Genomic DNA, 21870 nt, shown 5'->3' with positions numbered 1-21870 from the left:
GAAAAAAAAAGTGAGAATAGAGGTAGGAACATATGAATATAAATGTGTGAAATATTGATCAATCATAATGCCTTTGAACTTTCAATATTTCATGGTTATGTCTTGTAAGGTAATTTGCTCTCTGCTCAAAGACTAGGGCATGTGTCAAAAAAGGATGAGGGGAAAAATAGATATATAAATATATAATATCTTATGGTCTTGTCTTGAATGTCTGTCTGGCTTTGTGTTATTGAATGCAAATGCATGCATGTATAACCTTTGAGCTGAAAAGCTCTCATCTTTGAAGCGTTGACCTACACATAAATACGTTGTACAGGTCCTGAGCGCAGACAAATTCTGACACTCGTTAGCAATGAGAGCCACAAATACTGTCAGTGTAAAAGGGCTAGAGGAGGAGGAGGAGAGAAAAGAGGTGAGGTGAGGCAGTAATGATAAGAGTCTGTACAGTGTAGAGGAGAGTGGTGGGTAGTAGAAGAGTTGAGAGGAAGATGGAGGAATGTGATTTGGAGAAAGTTTCAGGAAGTTTCAGGTGAAACTCCCTGAAAAGTTATTCAACAGTATTAAAACAGGAAAGAAGACAAAGAAAAGGAAAAGGAAAAAGAATACACCCGAGTGTCAGTATATGGCTATCCATCCCAAAACACTGGAGATATTTTGTAGTTAGCTACTAAGCCTGGTCTCACATCAGACACTGGTCTTCCTCCTGAGAAAAGGTAATCTCTGGTGTCTTCTTCACCCCTCTCTGCCATTTCCCAGGCCCTCTGTTTTCATCCCTTCGCTAACACTATCCCTTCTTTATCCTGCCAACTACCCTAGCCTCTTTGCCTTTGTGATACATCCCTCTATCATTAGTGCACCCAATATCCTCCATTTCTCCCATTCAACACCTTTCTCTACACATCATCTAACCCTCATAATATCACCTATTCTGCTTTTTTGTTTCTTCTGTCTTGTGTTTGTCCCCAGAGTCCTCCCCTCAAGTAATACTGATGACTCTTCCAAAGACCCTTTCTGATCCAGGGTGTCAATTGTGTCAGGCCCAAATCATTTGGGCTCTCTATTACAGAGGAAGCTTTACGCTTGGGCAACAAAAAACATTAATCTCCCTGAGTCTGGGAGTTGTTTGTAGACCTCCATTGTTCAGTCAGGTAGTGATAAAGAAGGATGACCAGGACAGAACTCCATTGTGTATGAGCAAAACAAGCTCATGCACAAGATGAGGAGTGACAAGTTGGAGTCTTACACAAAGGTTATACACAGAATGAACCTATGCATTTGACCTGTTCGTTTCTTTCAGTTTACATTCTCAGCTGAGTTTAAGAGACAAAGAAAACATTGTTTTGAATTTCCATTTGTTGGTATGGAGAGTTTCAATGTGGATACCTAAGTTTATTGTCATCAATTCTTCATCTGACTAAATGTGAAATATGGTCACAATTCCCCCTTCGGTTCCAGAGTTATGGCGGTAAATAATGGCCAGAAAGGCGTTTTTGCATAACATGATGATGTTACAGTTAAGTTGACCTCAGCATGTTATCCGACTAAACATCTGTGTACAATTTTGTGATTATTAGCATGAGTTCTTGAGTTATGGCCACAAAGTTGTTTTGTGAGCTTTAAACACCAAAATATATTTAGTTCATTCTTAAGTCCAAGTGAGCGTTAAAATTCCCCAAAATCCCCCAAATTCCCCAAAGGCCTTCCTGGGACAATGCATTCACAAGCATTGATGAACGAACAGAGTGACAAAGCAAAAACATAATGCCTCCTGCCCCAGCTGTTGCCAGTACAGAGACATAAAAACAAATATGTTTCTATTACACTTTATATCCAACAGTACCTTGGCTATCATTTTAGGAGTCTCTCTCTCTGAGTAGGTGTAGAAAGAATCTTCTTTGAGTTGTGGGTTGCTGGGAGTGCTGACAGTTTGTCCAGTAATGGGGCTCAAGGTGACAGAGGTTTGTCCAGAAGAATGTAAGGCCTCTTCTTGGTGTAGATTCTTGGCAGAAACATCATCCACCACCACTTTAACACAATGCTCCATGTGAGGGACGAGTCCCCTAAAAGCCGACCTCCAGTTAAACTCCAGAACCTGTGCCTGAAAAACAGGAGATGAGCCAACAGCCAATTAATGTGTGAATGCTGAAGGGAATATTTCACCATTTCACTTCTACAAATGATCTTTCCTCTTTGTAATTATAGAAAAGGATAATAAGCCTGGATGACATTGAATGGTTGTAACAAAATAGCAACTTTTGCGCAAGGAACACATGCAAAAGTCTCACCTCTTTTGTGTGGAAAAGCGTTTCTGCAGTGGATTTCTTGCCTTCTGTTGGCATCTCTGAATCCTCTCTGCTCTTTTTCAAGATGCCTAAAGGAAATATATTGAAAATATTGTGCAATACAGCTAAGGTGCAGTAACTATGCTTGGTCAAGCTCTCAAATCATATTTGGGAATTTTTTTCCAGGCACCAACAATGATACAAAAAATGAATTTGAAAATTAAGCCGTATGTTGTGATAGTTTGTAGCATTTTTCAAGTCTATGCATTATTTAGCATGGATATTTACATATCAAGCATAATAAATTGTGTTAAATTAATTGCTTCTCTCTTCCCTCACACAGTGACCAGAGTATAACTGTACATGCCTCAAAGGGAGTAGAAAGAAGATGCTAACAGTGATGGATTTTCAAGTCTAAATTTGGGGTTTAGATTTGATTTGAACCCAAATAGTATCAACTATATGGTATAATTCCATAAGGGGATATGGTGTGGGTGTGTGGAGAGATGGGGGAGTGTAGGGGGGTGGCATGAAGACAAGTATATAGGATGTTGGGTTGGGTGGCAATTAAAAAGCATGAATATCAAGGCCACAGTTTCCTAATCAGAAGGCGAAGAGTAAGACCCCAGGCGAGGCAATTTAGCCGAACAAGACCGCATGCAATGGAAGAAGGAGGAAGCAGCAAGCGCATCACTTTTTGACCTTTAAGCCCATCTGATGAATTTCTGGTAATTAAGCCGTTTGATTGCCTGGAATTAATGATTTGGATAACTGCCCTTTAAAGGCTGTTTACCTCTCTGTAAATTGAGCCTTTCTGCAAGTCTTGTTTTTGTAAATGTAACCTTTATGGAAATTACTCCATGCACCAAAAGCTTTCATTTAACATCTCTGTAGTGGCAGTTCAAAGGGGAGAGAGGAAAGGGATACTAAAGGCTTATACAACGCCCCAAATAGTTTCCAAACCAAAATAACATGTCTTCAATCACAACTCTCTCGTGTGTGTGTGTGTGTGTGTGTGTGTGTGTGTGTGTGTGTGTGTGTGTGTGTGTGTGTGTGTGTGTGTGTGTGTGTGTGTGTGTGTGTGTGTGTGTGTGTGTGTGTGTGTGTGTGTGTGTGTGTGTGTGTGTGTGTGTGTTTGTTGCTGTTTATGCACACTGTCAGGAAAAACTCTCGTGGGGAATTACCATTATTACTATATTGGTCCAGAAATTTCTAGGAGTTTAAGAATATTCAGTCTGAAAATATTTCATAATTTTAAAGTGTAGAATGCAAAGTACAGTTTATGCCATCAAGATCACAGACAAGAAACAATGTAAAGGTAAATTCACTGTCTTTAGAGATACATGTGAGTGTATGTGTGCATTTTAGAGAAGCCAAGTTGTACCTTTAACACAGGGAGTGTCTCCTGTACAGTTAATGAAGGTCATGTTCGTGACCAGATCCTTCACTTCGCTCTCAAAGCCCAGCAGGGTGCAAGCCAGCTGGGTTAAGGCCCTCAACTGGTGGGAGGTCAAACTGAAGCTCCTACTTTTCATGGGAAGCTCCATTGGTGCTGCAAAGGGGGAAACAAGAGAAAAAAAATCAAATAAAAGTGCATATGCTTGCGAATGTATGACTGACTGAAAGATGCACGAAAGTTTACAGTTCAGGGAAGGAACAAACAGTTTCATGAAAATAGGTTTTCAGCCCAACCTCCCCGTATACATGCACTCATCAGAAAACACCCCCCTCCACAAGTCTTGCCTCGCACGACACCTCTTATAAATATCGACCCATTCATGTTTTCCCAATACGCAGTATAAACAAAGAGGCAGTGAAAAAAATATGCAAAACTTTGCTCCCTGAGAAGTCACACATGAACATCCTTCTCTCTCAGCACAAAACTTTTCTCCCCCTAACCCGCCGATGACCCCCTCGGCAAATATGGATTTCCCATTTTGGAGGCTGCCAAAGCCATCACCCGGGGGATGTTCCGCATTAAGCTGGAGAATGGGCGGCTGGGAGATGCGTTGCCATACTCCCAGACACATGCACAAATACTTTTGTGTGTCCGCCTAAATGAGCTCCTCCACTGCAAAGGCATGTGGGAATGGATGAGCTCAGTATTAGCCTTGACTCTGAAAGCTCCGAGATGATTGAGCGCTGAGATGGAAAGAAGAGGGGGGTCCTTTTCCAATAATTGTAACATTATTGCCTCTGGATCCTAATGTAATTGTGCTATATTGTTAAACAAAATCTGACAATATGACAACACACTGTCCCCAAGGATGCCTGGTTTAATCATGCATGAGGTTTGACTTGATGTGGTGTGTGGGGGGGCTTGTGTATGTTTACATCAGTGTTAATGAGTGAGAGTCAATGAGTTTTTGTGTGTTTGTGTCTGTCGGGTGTGTACACACATGTTTATGTGCATGTAATGCAGGTCATTATGAATAACTTGATTTGTAGGAGACACTTTCACACACATTTGCACATGTCAGTCTCGCAAGATAATTGTCACACTGCAACCAGACTCTGGTCACCATGGAATATGCTCTGACCTCAAGTTTGTTTGCGTGTATACATGTATTTATGTGCAAGTGTGTGTGCATGCATGTATGAAGTCGCAAGTGAATAGCTGTGTAATTATTTAGGGTGTGTTAAAATGTGTGTGCTTGTGTTTCTGTTTGTGTGCGTAATTAAGCTGCATGGGTCTGCAGCTCAGCGGCTCCTCTGTAATGGGGTCCAGTGGGAGTCTGTGCGAGAGAAACTACCTCGTGCTGCATGTGTACACGCGTGACCTGCTTGACACCCATGTGCCAGCCTCGAGCTCCATCTTGCACATTCACACACGCACCACCAATCTTGTCTATTTCTGAAGTCACCAGCAAATCAAGAGCTTTCGATGTCTAATGCAGGGACAAACTAAAGTTGTCAACAACTCAAGAGTAAACAATGTAAACCGGATGAGACAGGACACAAGAGATAGCCACATAGCCACAGAATTCTCTAAAACGCTATCACCACAACCCCCTTGCCCCCATTTCCACCTTCTCAGGGGCATTTATCTGAGTCCAGCAACTATTCACCTCCACTTCATGTGGAGCATCACCTCTTCCAGAGCTTCAGCTCTGTCTCGCTCCGTTCGTGCCATTCATTCAATTCATCCCCTCAATCTGTGACCCTATGTGTGTTTCGCTTGCACAGTAAGTCATACTCTAAATAGTTGCACATGACCTTGATGTTTAGCAGTACTGCGCCTCAGCTTTTCATTGGGCTCTGCCGTACAGGCTATATAGGTATTTATAGTTGTCTCCTTAGCCAAATAGCCCTATAGCCATCCCAGTCTAGTACATAGCCATCTAAACCTCATTATACCTTTGTCACAACAGTGAGGCCAAATGGAGGCTTCCATAGCCAGTTGATGGAGAGGGTGTGCTTAAAAGCACCCAGGTGTGTCATATAGCATAGTACATAGCATGTCTTATAGAGCAGAATGAGGAAGGGCACTAGCAGCCAGAAGAGTTCAACCAAAGGTCAATGTACTGAGAATCAATAAGGGAGGAGCTGGTGCTGAACACAGGGCAAAAATTATGTCTATATAAGAGCTCCTCCACATGACACAGGAGTGAGAGGACGTTCTCATAAACATAAAGATAAATGGTAAGCCATATTGCCGTGATAACCATAAAAGCAGTAGGTATCGTATCAAAATCCCTCAAAGCAAAAAGCATATGTTGGTAAGCATAATGTGTGTTTTTTTATTTTTTATGTGGAACATGAAAGATTCATTCCATATTTCAGGTGGAATGAAATGTCTGAAAATACAAAACTCTGTTGGTCTACAGTGGCCAGTTTTAGTTTGTACCTTTTAATAATGACAGCAATGTAACACAAAAAGAAAAAAAAAAGAAAAAACAGAGCAGGTATTTTTGGCAAGCCATCAGTCTTCTACTTGTCTCTGTGGGTTCCACCAGTTCCACAGCACACACACACACACACACACACACACACACACACACACACACACACACACACACACACACACACACTCTCTCTCTCTCTCTCTCTCTCTCTCTCTCTCTCTCTCTCTCACACACACACACACACACACACACACACACACACACACACACACACACACACACACACACTCTCTCTCTCTCTCTCTCTCTCTCTCACACACACACACACACACACACACACACACACACACACACACACACACACACACACACACACACACACTGCTCTTGACTGGCAGCGAACAGAGAGAGCGGGGAGAGAGGAGGAGATCTTGGGGAAGGAAAGGGGTGGTGGTTAGGGATAAAAACATTGGGTTGAGAGGGAGGGAAAGAGAGGGAGAGAGGGAGGGGCAGGATAAGGGAATTCCCTTAGCAGTTGTTATTGATTCCGGTGTTTACGGGCGAATAGTTTAGTGCAGTTTACAAAACAGAACAGATGCAGCCAGTGAGCAAAAAGGTAAACAATTGCTGTGTGGCGGGCTGCCAAATCCCCAGTCTGATGTATTAAACTCACGGTGAAGAGCATTTCCCCTTTGGCTGCACTTATTGCCACTTCATTTCCTCTTCTCTCACACACACACACACACACTCTCTCCTTCTTGCCATCTCTCCCCTTCTCCGTGTCTCGCTCTTTCTGTCTCATTCCCTCGTTTATCTGAGGGGAAAAAAGGACAAGGGTGTAGGGCGCTTTTTGCCGACTGGCTATTTTCTGTCCTTCTCTGACCCAAGAGGCCCAGTTCTTCCTAACAGAGCCATTAGTAGGGGGAATTGCATGTGTCTGACATGGCCGAAAACCAATTATTAGACACTTTCTTCCAAATGATGCCCAAGTCTTTGGGGAATGGGCAATCATGCAATAATTTAGCCACTGATTTAATTTCTCTCCAGCAGAGCATCTCTCCCTCTCTCATTCTCTGTCCCTCATTTTCCCCTCTTTCCTTCATTCTGTCCCTCTGTAGTGTAAATCAGACCATCAGAGGGGTGATCTGCCTCTCTTTTGCCACACTGTCCTGTAGTCTCTTATCATGTGATTACATGTGAATATGTGAATACAAGTTTTCTGTGTTTGTGCAGATGTTTGTGGCGTACAACCCCCTCTACAGGTGATCTGAGCATTTGGTTTCATTAGATCCAGACTGCTTAGGAAAGGGGAATTTTGGAAGATAATGTGATTTTAGTACACCTTACATATTGGGAAATGGCGGTGCTTTACATATTGCAAAAAAATGCAGAAACCTGAATTTGAGATACTTTTTTTTTTTTTTTTTAAATAAAGGTAAGTAACTTTTTTGTATCTCTGTTTTTATTAAGATCCAGGAAATTGAAAGTAGGAGAAGCTGCAGTTGTATTAGCGTTTCAATGAAAAGAGACTTTTGCAAGCATAGATCTGCTTTGAGATCTGTCTGGACATGAATCCTCTGACTTTAATCTTCAGATAAATAAGACTGAGGTGGTAACTGATGTTATGAGAACAGAGTGACACTCAGGTTTCTGTCCAGTGACAAAGAATCAAGCTTCACACTAATGTTCTACTATTCTGTGTGCTGGCAACGATCACTTATGATTTGTTTGTATTTTTTTTTAAGTCAATGCTGATATATCAGTTCATCAACTCGTTTAATGCTGTGGGTTTGAAAGTAACGAAGATTTGGGTATCATCTGCACAGGTATGTTAAGAAAAAGATTATGCCACTGATGTATCACAATTGAGCAGAAATACAGATATTGTCTCTTTTATTCAATATATTACCCACGGTGCAGAATTACCACAACAGTTCATTGTGTGTTTATATAAGAGAATATAGCAAGCAGAGTTGAATATATGGATATAGAGGTATGGTTAGCTCATTTCTCCTTAAATGTGCACAGACACTTTTTTAATTTTCTGACATCAGCATTCCCTCAAATTAAGGTTCACAAAGGCAGTTTTGCAGACACTGCCCAGTTTGCTTTGGAGCTACAAAATGCTTTGTACAAGTTTTTTTTTTTTTTTTTTTTTACATATGCAGTAGGATTCCTCAAGACCTGTAGACCTGTATTGACCTTTTTGGTCCTCCGTAGGCAAAGTTGTCCTGAGTGATATCAGCATTCCTTTAAATTAAAGCAATGCTGTGGGTTTGAAAGTAACGAAGATTTGGGTATCATCTGCACAGGTATGTTAAGAAAAAGATTATGCCACTGATGTATCACAATTGAGCAGAAATACAGATATTGTCTCTTTTATTCAATATATTACCCACTTTTTCAGACAAGGCACAGCTCACTTTGGAGCAGCAAAATGCTTAATACAACATCTTTTTTTGTCCGGATATACGATAGTATTCCTCAAGACCTGTAGACCCCTATTGACCTTTTTGTACTCCGTAGGGCAAAGTTGCCTGGTTGGACACTAAAATGCAAACTGGAACAAAATATATCCTGTCTACAAATAGAAACTTGCTGGAACATAAACCAGTTTTAAAAATGACTGAACTGAACAGTTCACACAAACTTTGAAAATACAAAACAAAGCACCAACTGCAAATGACTCCACACAACTCTAAGTTTCTCCTACATTTCTTATCATACTGTTTGGGATCCACAGTGATACAAATGTTAACCAACATACCCAGGGACTTAAATATCAAAATGGGCTTGCCCTGATCTTGTGTCTATGTGTGTGAGAGTACTGTGCATCACTTCCTTCTTAACATTGGGATTTACTGTAGGGTTGTAATGCTACGCAGTAGCAGTTCTGTGTGTTTCTTTTTGTGCACTTGTTCCCTATGTATCCAGGCCTCCTTGTGTTCATCTCATAGGGTGTCAAGCAGGGTCGTGTGGGCGCGTTGGGGTACGTCTGTGCTTGTATCAGTGTGTATGTGGCTAGAAGGAGCCTACGAGCCACTGCGGACCGCCTGCTAGGCCCTGTGACAGCTGGGGTCCTCGTCGTCAGTTGCGGCCCACTGCTCACTCAGACAGCCTTATTATGGGAGGCCTCCTACTGTGATTCCCCAATATACACTCTGACACATGCACACACACAAACCGCCCAGGCCCTGGTCTCTTGTGGCCTTTTCCCTGGGTGCTGTCCAACCAGGCCACAGCAGGGGCCACCTGGCCTTCACAGATGGAGAAAGTAACAATACATGATATCTCAATTAAGTTACTTTCCTAAGCAGGAGGTGTACTTGTGATGGTGGTGTTTTTGTTAGTGATAGAAAAGCAGGGCTAACATTCCTCTGCCTTAAATTTGTTTTTCTATCCTCCTCTGTGTCTGTCTTTGTTTTTGGCTCTCTTTGTGGTGAACAGGGCAATGACAGTGAGATAGGGGTTAAGATTTCTCTGGCTTCCTCTGCGTACTTGAACCGAGTAGCCTGGATGAAGATCCTGAAAGAATGCATTGTCTTGATGGGAGCATTTCATTAAATCCCACTTGTTTAGTGCCCTTGTTCGCATTATTGTTTTCAAGCCCTCGGCGAATCACACTGACTCTTCATCACGAAGTGCTGGCTGCTCTCAATAAGCCAGCCATTTTTGTCTGTGCTTTCTCAATAGAAGGTGCCAGGAAAATGTTCATATCCTTGAGCTGTTCAAGAGTGATACACAAAAGCCATTGTGACCACTCTGAGGAAAATGGGGAAAGAAATAAATGGCACGCATAATACACATTCTCAAGGGCCATGAAACATATTCTTTTCTGCAAATTCATTGGAGCTATGATTTAGAGAAAATGAATGCTGACACACACACACACACACACACACACACACACACACACACACACACACACACACACAAATAAACACAACCAGAGAGCAAAGACCCAGCTCTTCTCATTAAGATTAGTAAACAACCATGTACTCTGTGTCGTAACTTTCTTAAACAAGGCCTTCTCATCATCCACAAGGACAAGAAGAGAGCAGCATATAAAAACATCATCCATAAACTGTAAGCATCACGCAAAGAGATGTGCCCACATGTACACAGTGACACACACAAACCCCCTACCTAGCCCATAATTACATGGCAGCATGCGGGTGCACGTCCCTGGCTGACAGTGTGTATAAACTCAGGCAGAGATATGATCTAGTGAGGAGCTGCTCTTATTAAATATTAACAAACGCCATTCCCAAGTAGCCTCAATCCCCACAAGCACCTCCAATGCCAGTCAGAGCTTCAGCCTAGCTATCTCGCGTCACTACAGAACCTTTCTCCCCACTGAATAGGCTGCTGCGCCTTCTCTAAGAAAGAGTTCAAAGAGCCAGAAAGGGCGAGGAGGGGGGTGCGGTGGTGGTGAATGTGCTTGCTATACATGTTCAAACTCAATCCATTTTTATCTATAGGGAGCTGCCGACGTCGTCATATGGGAAAATTAGTGGAAATGGAATTCAAATCAGTGCTATCAGAATGGGGTTGCACAGTGTTTGAACAGAATTTCACAACCTCGACTTCACCCCTGTGGTCGATTGTTAGGGAATAAATTGTAAGTGTGTATGCAGAGAAGTTGGAATGAAAGCTTTTGATGTCCTACAAAAACACGGATCTCCTATGCATACGTATGCAAATTACTGATGCCATATGGAAATTTAATGATGCATTTTTAAAAGGGAGGTATTAAATGACTCTTGATCACACAATTTTCTAAGAAAGCCAGCAATTAGTGTGCACGCACGCACACTAGCATCGACTCAGAGACAAATAGGCACACATGCAGATGACAGGCTCGAAGGTAATTGAAAACAAACTAAGTGGGTATGAACACATGTCCTTCAACATAGCCACACATGCATGTGTTAAGGCCATAAATAAAAGGTCAAAGCAAGTTAGTAAAGGAAAGGTTTTTGGTAGTATTGGTGTTTTTGTGCTTATGAATTGCATTTTAGAGTATGAAATCATTTCAACTATATTTCGGTTCTTCTACATTCTGGTCACTAATATCTCTTATTGTTACATGAGCAGTGGGCAGTGAACTATCTACATTGTTCAGGAAAAAGTGTGAAAAATTTTCAAATCAAGTGCAACTTTTACTGAAGAAAATCATAAATTTAAAGAATCTGAAATTCTAAAAAGTATTAAAAGTGTAACTAATAGGAAATAACATTTATTGCAACATAACTCGATGGAGCTAATGGCACAGATATGAAAATGTAAATACCAGAGTTTTCTATATTTTGGCAAAATTCAAAACACACACATACAGATCTGAACACGACGACTCTGCCCACCCACTTCCCTGCAGACTCAGTGAGGTGTGTTAGCGAGGTCTAAAGCCTGTATTGTTCCTGACCAACCAACCTGTCTTGCACACTCCGCGGTCTCACTGTTCACCCCATTACACATGGAAAACTACAGGAAAATGGGAAAAGAAAAAAGGGGGAGGAAGTCGATGTGGGAGAGATGGAGTAAAGGAAAAGGAGTGGGGTGGGAGGTGGGGTGGGGGCTGAGACCCTTCACATCTGTCTCGGTACAATGTCAGAGCCTGCCTTTGAGTCGGTGGGGTTAAAAGAGGAGGCAGATCTTGCTGTGAACGCTGTTAAATGGTTCAGTGGTTTGACAGTGGCTGATGCTACAGACAGCGCTGCTCCCCTGGGAGCCCACAGAGTCTCCCAGGCATGGCTCTTATCAAAATATACCTACCGCCTGCCTCTACTTCAGAAATAAACAATAACACAGCAGGGAAGGAGGGAGAGATCTAAGGAGTCATTGGATGCTTATGAAAATAGAATCACTTTTTTTTTTTTTTTTTTTACCACTGTCATAATTGTCTTGACAATTATGGGCGTAGCATACAGTATAGACAGTAAAGTGTGAAAGCAGATTATGCATTAATGTTCAAGCTTTGGCTCTTTAGGAGCCACGGGCATTTGGATGGTGGATATGTGGGTTCCTGAGCTTTTTGGGGGGGACTTAAAACATGAACAACACAAAAATGTAATCCCAGTTGTAGCCCTCAAAGCTGTGTTGCAGCTGATAGTCAAACACACACACACAAACACATAAGTAAAACCAGCACAGGCAAAACTGCTCCATTTTACCATCATTACACAGCACGGGTCCCTCGCTCCCTTTGGAGCCGTGTTCTGCCTCCGGTGCTACATTTGACGGTTTGTTGAGCGGCACGTAGGTGTGTAGCCTCCGCCGCGTTACGTGATCAAACAGACCAACTGACGCATGGCCAATTATCCTGGCTGCCTCCTCTCATCTCACGTTTAAGGAGAGGGAAAGTAAAAACCAGAGAGGGAGATGGAAAGAGAGAGATGGAGGGAAGGAGGGAGGGGAAAAAAAGAAGCGAGGCTGGTGGTGTGTTTATCGAAGAATGGCAGATACAAAAGCACTCCTCTCCCTGTTCCGTAGGGAAGCTGACATGTGCACGATTTTTGAAAAAGTAAACAATGGCTCACACACACTTTTTTTTTTTTTCAATCTTTACCCTCAGCAAGCTGTAAATAGGCCAATATGAAACAAAGAGAATATTAGGGGAATTAAGTATCATAAGTGACACAGTGTGTGAAGGTCCCTGCTCTTCTCTGGTCTCAGTGTATAAAATCACTGCTTGTTCCATGAAAGTGACATATTCTGCATTAATGGCAAATAATTAAAGTATTCGTTCATGTTTTTATCTCTTCAATACCATTCCACTGTGTAACAAGGTCAAGAGAATGTTGAACCTTGCTCTTATTCCTGCTCTTTCTAAACCCCCTGTTGTTTTCCCTACACGATTGTAACACTGCTCAAAATTTAGTGCAAGGTTAAGATTAATAAATTTCCCGTCTCCATTGTAAGGCCATGAGGTTGTATGAAGGTGCTGGTGCTGGTGCTGGTGCTGCTGCTGCTGCTCTGCCCTTGTTATGTTTTAATAAACTTCCTGTGAAGAGGACAGCGGAGCTACGGTTATTAACACAAAATATACCATCGGCCAAGATGACACAGCACACATCACCTTGGGTTCAATGCACTTCAAGGAAGTGAATTAACTCTGGTTTAAACGCACTGTGGAACAGACCTTGGTCGTATTTGGGATCAGGGCTTATTTCAGTCATGGATGCACTACAGTTTGTGATAAATACAGTTTAGAAGTAGTTTCAAAGGAAATCTTGGCCCTGGAAATACTGCACTTCTCTTTCTGTTGGCAAAGGGGAAAGAATGGCAGACAAGAAAGAGGGCAGTAAAAAGAAAGTAATTGCAATAGGAACCGCAGTTACTGACAGTCGCTTACAGAGGCCTTGGCTTTGGCTCAGATTGCTACACACTGTAGTTGGAAAGTAACAGAAAACAAAAAATGGAGGGTAGGGAGGGAAGAAATTGCCTTTATTGGGTAACAATAAGCAGTAGGCGGAAAGGAAAGAAGGTAGAAATGGAAGAAAGAAACAGTAATAAGTCTCATCTAAATAAACTTTGAGAAGCACTAACCCCGTTCAGGGAGAAAAAAAAAAAAAAAACAGACCAAGTTGAAAGAATAAATAAATCAGATTCTTAAAAATATCACTTACCTACGGTTGCCCGGGACTTGGCTGAATATTTTTTGATCTTGCTGCTCAGTGCAGTGTTGTCCCTCTGGGCTGTCTCACATTCTCTCTCCATCAGGGAGGTCAATTCTTGGGCCACAGTGCTGAGGTAGGCTGCATTAAGAAAACCAAGGATCGTGTGGGGTTCTGCTAGTCTGGAAAGGACATGGAGCTCCTCCGTGAGGGCTTGGGTCAGAACTGGGACCACGTGGGAGAAACTCATAGCCAGTCTGTCAAAGCCGGTCTCACCGCCTGGGCTGGAGCAGAGGGTTGACTGGAGAATACCCTGCACATGTTGCCGTCTTAGGCCCTGGATAAATAAAATAAAAATAGTATATCATTACTGTGTAATCACTGGTGCATTACTGCATTATATTGGTACATCAAATTTACAATGTTAATTTGGAATTTAAGAAAACAGCAATATGTCTTATGGCCAAACTATGGTGGAAAAACACTCACATAAATGTTTGAACACCAATAGAAACTGTATTTATAAAGAAAAATATGTGATATTTCACTAGATTTTTGATTATTGTATTATTTAATATTTTACTGCACCTGGTAATGTGTGAGCACCTCACACTCTGGATAAAGGAAGAACATCTGTTGCAAATAGTGGACCCTTTCAAGGATGGACAGAGTGAAAATTTGTCTGGGTCCAGGATGCTCTGGGCTGCGGGAAGACAGCTGTTCCGACAGGTAGCGGCGCAGCTGGAGACGCACATCATCCCACGCCTCCTGGATCTTAAGGAAATAAAAAGATGATCAGAAACACCACATAGAAGGTAACCGAGTATTTACGTTTTGTGGTTAACAGTGTAGCTCAGGTAAAGTGCAGCAAATATATGTATATCTCTATTTTGGGGCATTCGGCAGACAAATCCCACATTAAATGAATTAACCCAACAATAAATTAAATACTATAAAGAAACATTGAACTGGTTAAAAAATGGTTCATTACCTCTGCTGAAGTGTCATCTCTGACTGTATGTACCAAGTGGATGGAGGAGGCAGTTGGTTGATGATGAAGAGAGGACGATGAGGGGGTACAAGGGAAGCAGACACCACACTGGGCAGACAGATTAACCAGTAGTTGCAGTGTCACCTCTTCTTTCGCCTCCTCTTTGGATCTCAGGTACTGTTGCTGAATGGAGCAGAGGAATGAGGATGTTAATTTCACTGAATGAAGAAAGAAATTACCTGAAAATATGAGACAATGCAGTATAATGTCTGATCTGAAGGGGTTGTAAATAAACAGGGCTGCAATTCAACAGATAGCTACAATTAATAAAGGGAAGGACATTACAGTTAAGTGGGAAACTAAAGCTATAGTGCAGATTGAATAAATCATTATGATCATAACCACCATCTATTATCAGTTTTTTAGAGTTCTCAGTTTAGAGGAAAAAAAACATTTTGCTTCAGTTTATCTGTAAAATATTTGACATAAGTAGTACTATGATGATGATGATAATCATCGTCAGTCATTGTTTTTATTATCCTGACGCATTACCAGAGCTCTGAAGAAGTCCATAAGCTCTTGATGTCCTGGCTTGAGACTGCTTTGCGCTCTGAGGTTAAACCACTGCAGACACTCGGTAGGGCTCGGTGGACGCTCCCCTGCCCGGGAGTCTCCCATTTTGGCCTGGAGCTCCTTCAGCTGCTGTTCAATGCTGAGTGAAGAGGAGATGCATCGTGAAAGTCTGAGGAGGACTGTGAAATTGTATACAAGCTCAGTGAACAAGAGTAAAACACTCATCAAAATAAATGGCAATTTATAATATTGCGTGGGGAATAGCTCTAAAACAGCAAATATTCCATCCTGACAACAACAGAGAATAATAAAGTATGTAGAAATTTGACATTTAAAACCAAATTTTGATTCAACTTTACAGTATTTTTTGTTAAAAAATGGAGTGTTTTCATGCTGAAAAGGTGACAGTTGAGACATTAAGTATCACCCAGTCATTCAAACATAATCAAGTTAAGACGCTGCTGCTGCACCCCAGTAGGCACAGTCACAAATAACAAACCAGTCACAGTGCAGTCATACAGACACATAGACACCATGTTGAAAATACACGCAGACGTACACACCATGTCACATTCAGCTCTCGCTCACTCTCATTCGGTGTCTGTACTGTGAAAAGACACATACAGAAGCATCAACAGTAATGAACACAGACATCGATATATCAGCTTGCGAGTGTGTGCTAAGCATCTGGTGTGAAGTGGCATTACAGGCATCGGCAGGCATCTGAGACACACACTTCTTGCCATCTCATGTCTTACTTGTTCCCTTGACGCACGCACACACACACACACACACACACACACACACACACACACACACACACACACACACACACACACACACACACACACACACACACAGACGCACACATACACAAACACCGCTCTTTTGATTTTAACAGACGGCATCACCTATTCAGTTTCCTCTTTAATATGACAGATTAGAAATGACATATTTGGGCTCGACATGTTTAGTCATTTCCATGCAAATCAATGCATATATATTTGGATATGCAAGACAGTGTGTGTGTGTGTGTGTGTGTGTGTGTGTGTGTGTGTGTGTGTGTGTGTGTGTGTGTGTGTGTGTGTGTGTGTGTGTGTGTGTGTGTGTGTGTGTGTGTGTGTGTGTGTGTGTGTGTGTGTGTGTGGACCTACCCGCCTGCAAAATTAAACATATTTTGGAGTTGTGTTGTGAATGCAGCTATTTTGTTCATAGATGTGTATTGACAGGTTAAATTTAAATGCATAACTTTTTTTTGTGTGAACTTGCAATTAGAACTTGTCACAACATTTTACAGAATAAATGATTCATCAAATACTCAAACAACTATTTAGTGGAAAATTAAAATATTTTTTTAGTTGCACACCTACATCTATGTCTCCCAAATATGTATGTATGCGTGTGTTAATATCCATGATACAAAGCCAAAGTGCCATTTCCCCATCAGACAGCTCATCCCCTAACCCAGGCCTATAAACTGCCTCCTGCCTGCTCCTGGGCCATGAACGCATCCAGATGTCTTCCAATGGCAACACATTAAATAACCGTTCAATCTGACACACTTTGGTTTCAGAGGGGAAAAACGCAAGGGGATAAAATGTTATAGACTGTTACAAACCGCTATCCTCTAGATTGAACACTGTCTAATGATATTGCTCTCTCTTTCTCTCTCTCTCTCTCTCTCGTTAACTACCTTCCTCTCTCACTCTTTTCCTCTTCTTTATGCAGGCCAGATGATACATCTCACTTTATTCTCTTGACACCAATGTGCTGACTGACAGGAATCCTGATTATAAAGTGGGTGTTTTGTTGTGTGTTTGGAGTGATTTGATGCCAGGCAATGTTTGTTACACAAGTGGAGAGCAATCAAACTGTTCACTAAAATAGGCCTTTACCGTGTTTCATCCTGTGTGTGTGTGTGTGTGTGTGTGTGTGTGTGTGTGTGTGTGTGTGTGTGTGTGTGTGTGTGTGTGTGTGTGTGTGTGTGTGTGTGTGTGTGTGTCTGTGATTCTGTATTACTGTGCGTGTTCCTACTTTTTATTTTTTGCTTATTGTATAGGAAAGACATTGCCTTGTGACATATTGGGTGATTGCAGCAACTCTTGACTACGCTTGCCCAAAGCTCACTAGCTGTAAAACACAGCTTCAGCAAGGTCCAAGCAAAGCCGGCACGGCTCAGGATCGCTGACGGCACTGTGTGTAAAATTAATAGACACCACTTTAAACAACACAAAAGACTGTTGAGATGCTGGTTTGTTTGTGTGACCTCTGGCTTTGCTTTCTCCGAGGAGAGTATAGCAATGAGTTTCTGAGGAAATGTAGCTCTGGTAAGTATACTTAACACAATAACACTCCCCTTCTCCCTTTTTTTTTTTTTCTAACCACTCAAAGGTTGACAAAAAAAAAAGATAAAAAATACACATCTAAAAAAACAAATCCCAAAGTTAGAAAGTTTACATTTTGTGTGAATGGCTGCACAGAGCACTGTGTGTTTATTGTATGTCATAAACATGGATGTTTGTTCAGGGCTCCACCCCAGGACTTTAAATAGACAGCAGGTTTCAAATGGCCTTCCATCTGTAGCTCACTTTTCTCCAACTCTCTGAAGTTCATTAAAAAGACAAAATGTGAGTGGACTACACTGTGAACTTTTCTCTTATTACTCAGTTTTACAACAAAGTTGATGACAAATTAAGCTGCCTTTCAACATTGATAGCCTGGGACTCAGTGTTACACATGTATGTGGACACAACAAAAATAGATTGTTGACTTGAAACCAATATGAAGCCACAGACTAAGACAGGGGGCAGAATGGCTTTTACACTTCTCTTTTTCTAGTTCCACTCCCAATCATCTCACTCTTGCCTCCACTCGATAAAACAATGTACTTTAATGGCTACAGCAACAACGCTTGGTTCTTCAGATATATTTTCAAGCCTTGACTGCACAGCTTTTCTCTCGTTATTTCTCCTTTTTCTTTGCTCTCTCCTGACAACTCTTACTTTCCTAATTTTCTTTTCTTTACTCTCGCCTTTCAATTACCACTCCTTAAGGCCTTGTGCTGTAAGTTATAAAGTCAATGTGGATGATCTGTGTCAAGAAGTCCATCCAGCTCTCTACAATGTGGTGACCTTTTGCCCGCCAGTGTGAATGCTACCTGCAGCCTAATCAACTTGGCGGGATTAGCTCCGAACCTGATGACTTCCACTGCCAGCGGCTCAGATGCCAAGGAAAGAGACAGAGGGAGTATGAGAGAAGAGGAGGGTAAAAATGGGTTGAAAACAGAGCAGTCACAGAAAATAAAACCATTCAACTTTCTGAGTGAAGACGACAATGGACAAACACTTAATGGCAAAAACCCTGGAGCAGAATTCAACAAAAGACCCACAGAATGAGAAAACAAGCAGAGGAAACTAGGAGGAAAGGATTCTTTAGGCCTCTTGACAAACATGTCAATCATCTTACCCTAAGCGACACACACACATACACACACACTTTCACTGCCGAAGTGAAATGTAATTGTTTTTCAGCCCGGTTCAGCTAGACAGTCGACACCGCAACCGCACTCCCCCCAACCTTCACCACTGCTGAGAGAGAAAGAGAGCAACTGGAGGTCTTTTATTAGATATGATGGCACATTTCACAGCTCCCTGACTTACAGAAACCCAATCCTGCGATTAGTCAGCGCTTTGACGTTATCTTAAGTTCCTTGTCAGAATTAATTTAGTGTGGGTGGGCTGCTGTGGGGCTGTCTGTCTGTCGTGCTCCGCTCCCCTCCGCTCGCCTACAGGAGGTGGGGGGGTTGGAGACAACCGGGGCAGGAAGATCCCTTTCAAATAAGCCCCAGCTCCAGTCAGTGCCAAACCAGCCGCCTGAGAACTAAATATCTCCTCCATCAAAGGGTCCCTTTCTGCAAGGGGAAAAGGAGTGAATGGGCTTGAATGAACAGGCTGAAAACAAATCCGTCTTGGCCCAGGCTGTCGCCCACTTAGTGCCCCCCCCCCTCCCAGTCACCCAGCCCAGCCAATGATACCGGAGAACTGATACAGCTGATATACTAACTTAACACACGTGTCACGCACAGCTAAACACAAAATCAACTACATACTGCGAGGACTACAGATCAGTATTTTTGTCCAGTGAAAAGAAACTTTACACAATATCTTAATGTGGCAAGCTTTCAGTTTCCTCAGCTTGCACACATATTAAAAATCCCCATAATAGGAAGCACGCACACACTTGTGCAGAATCAAATGTAAAAGTATTGATATACTGTATCCTGATCAAGATTGGCAGGCGACTAGTGAGAGCCATTTGCCTTGCCAGCGTGAAACTAGAGGCCTGTCTGTAGTCTCCAGGCCTATGCTGACACTTCATTAGAGATCTTTTCCTGGTGGCCCACACCATCCAGCCCTACTCCTCACCCACCCCTGCACTGTCCCATCTGATGAAAACTAATGGATTACAGCATTTCAATTTGGGGGAGCCAGCTCCGTTGTCAGCCTATCTTAATCTCCTTCAATTAGGGAGCAGCTCTTAGGCAAATCTCAGACATCTGAGAACTAGGAGCAGGCCTGTCACTTTGACCCATATACAGGTTGGAGTCCTTCACGGATGTGGGCCGCTCCGTCTCCTCCATCTCTCGGTTTCCCTTTACTCTCCTCCACTTCCGTAATTTGTCCCAGACACTGATAAGTCAATTAAGTGGCAGGTGAGTGAGCTGTTGTATGTGTGTGGGTGTGTATAAGTCTGCAGCATGGATGTGTCCCAACAGAAAACGGCTTGTCCTGAAGTAGTCTGGGAGGAAGTTAGCTGCAGTCTGACAGAGATACTGACCAGTGGTCCCCCACGGTGAGAGGAGGATTGCCTTATTTTTAGCCCCATTCTCCATTATCTGGATGCTTTGTTCTCATAATGGTTATCCCTCTCCCATCTGCAGGAACACAAAATAACCCTTTAATGCTTAGAAAGCAGAAAAATGGCCCGGCCTTCAGTAATAAGCCTTGAATTACCTACCCAAGGGTTTTCGTTTCAAGATGTGGAATCTTCAATTATTATGTTCCCATTTAGAAGGAGGAAGGAAAGAAAAAGAGAAAAGGGGAGGGAGACAGTGAGAGAGAGTGAAGAAGGGATGAGTCCCAGACACTAATGGTGCCAGAGTGAGGCTTTGTTCACTTGCCACATTTAGCCTGTCCTTCATCATTTGCCCTCAGCCTCAACGCCACAAACGATAAAAGACCTGAAATATAGATTTCTCTTTTTCTTCCCCCCCCCCTCCCCCTCCGTCTCACTCTTTATCAATCTATTTTTGCTCTCCACCAATCCGAATCAGCCATCAATGACAGATATCTATATTTCAGTCTTCAATACAGAGGAAAAATAAAATCAAATTAAAGTAAGCTTTTCTCCCATAACGCAGAATGCCGAGATTGTTCTCGTAAATAATAAAATCCAACCACCAAGGAAAATTGCTATTTAATTTTATGTTGTCAAATACTCTACCCTAAATGTTAGAAACATTGTAAGAAAATTATTTAAGTTGAGTGCGTCTTTATGGATCTCAGTGCAATCATCTCAAATCAGCTCAGTCATGAACACACAGAGGTAGAATGTAGCTACAAACAATTTAATTTCCATGAACAATGTTAAAGAGATCAAATCCAAATCCAGTGGACACAAATCACACTTATAGTACTACATGCCCATGACAAACAGAGTTATTGAGGGAAATCAGATTGAGGCTGAATCAGACAACAATACAGTGGTTAGTCTAAAACCCATTACCACACAACTGGTAAGATTTCTCCTTATGTGCTACTTGTGTGTTTGTGACTGCACAGTAATAGGAGAGACATTTTCAGCTTCCATTTTTTCCTGCTGTGTGTTTTTTTTCCCAACCAGGCTGTTCAGCTGTGAAATTATTTAGAGTCGCTTGTAATCAGACTTTGGATTTAATCACATTATATAAAATTCAAGAACACGCAGCCACTGTAATAATCTGTCCTTTTACTCCTCCACACTGCTGCCACTGCAATACTTTACCTGTCTGAGGTCTTTGTACTGCATATCGAGTAAATGCCCTCTTAGGCATCTGCGTACATAACCAGGAAATTAAATATTTTCTGGCAACCAAGTAAAAAAAAACACAAAAAAAACAGACACAGCTGAAATTAGGAATTTGTTTCTGTTGAAAACAAATGCCTTTGTTTTTGAAGAAAAAAATGGTATTGAGTTTCAGTGATGTGATGGTTTTATTATTTCAGGCATAAAAAAAAAGTCTGCAATAGGTGCACAAAAATACAGGTCTCACACTGACACACAAAAAAGCCCAAAGCAGCTCCAGTCCAATTTACCAAATATAGTCACCGAGGAAGTTACCCTCAGCTTGACTAGATAAATGTGGAGTTAGGAGAAGAAACACAGAGTGCCTTTTTAATCATTGTACTACTGGTGTGTGCAACAAAATTAGAGCTTGTGTTTCCACCTTCAGCTATTTTACTCTAAATCTTTGGACAGTACCGAAAACAACTTTGACATGTGAAAATTATCTGAAAAGTAATCTT

General features: G+C 41.9%; 1 protein-coding gene across 2 annotated transcripts in view; it reads right to left on the bottom strand.

Annotated features, from left to right (window-relative positions):
• The window catches only part of kiaa0825 (KIAA0825 ortholog), a 117555-nt gene that overhangs the window by 91134 nt on the left and 4551 nt on the right, over nucleotides 1-21870 (bottom strand). For both annotated transcript variants that reach the window (XM_069699876.1, XM_069699877.1), the window contains exons 3-9: nucleotides 15287-15446; nucleotides 14735-14917; nucleotides 14332-14517; nucleotides 13756-14080; nucleotides 3667-3834; nucleotides 2286-2371; nucleotides 1841-2098 (exon numbers count right to left, since the gene is read on the bottom strand). In XM_069699876.1, coding sequence (XP_069555977.1) covers nucleotides 1841-2098; nucleotides 2286-2371; nucleotides 3667-3834; nucleotides 13756-14080; nucleotides 14332-14517; nucleotides 14735-14917; nucleotides 15287-15446 — 1366 coding nt within the window. The remainder of the gene's footprint in view (nucleotides 1-1840; nucleotides 2099-2285; nucleotides 2372-3666; nucleotides 3835-13755; nucleotides 14081-14331; nucleotides 14518-14734; nucleotides 14918-15286; nucleotides 15447-21870) is intronic.

The sequence above is a fragment of the Brachyistius frenatus genome, unplaced genomic scaffold, assembly GCF_029030835.1.
Source record: "Brachyistius frenatus isolate BFR_SWC_R1_liver_20210118 unplaced genomic scaffold, ASM2903083v1 Contig_31, whole genome shotgun sequence".
NCBI classification, from domain to species: Eukaryota; Metazoa; Chordata; class Actinopteri; family Embiotocidae; genus Brachyistius; species Brachyistius frenatus.
The sequence above is the reverse complement of the archived record's forward strand: the minus strand, read 5'-3'. Positions and strand labels throughout refer to the sequence as shown.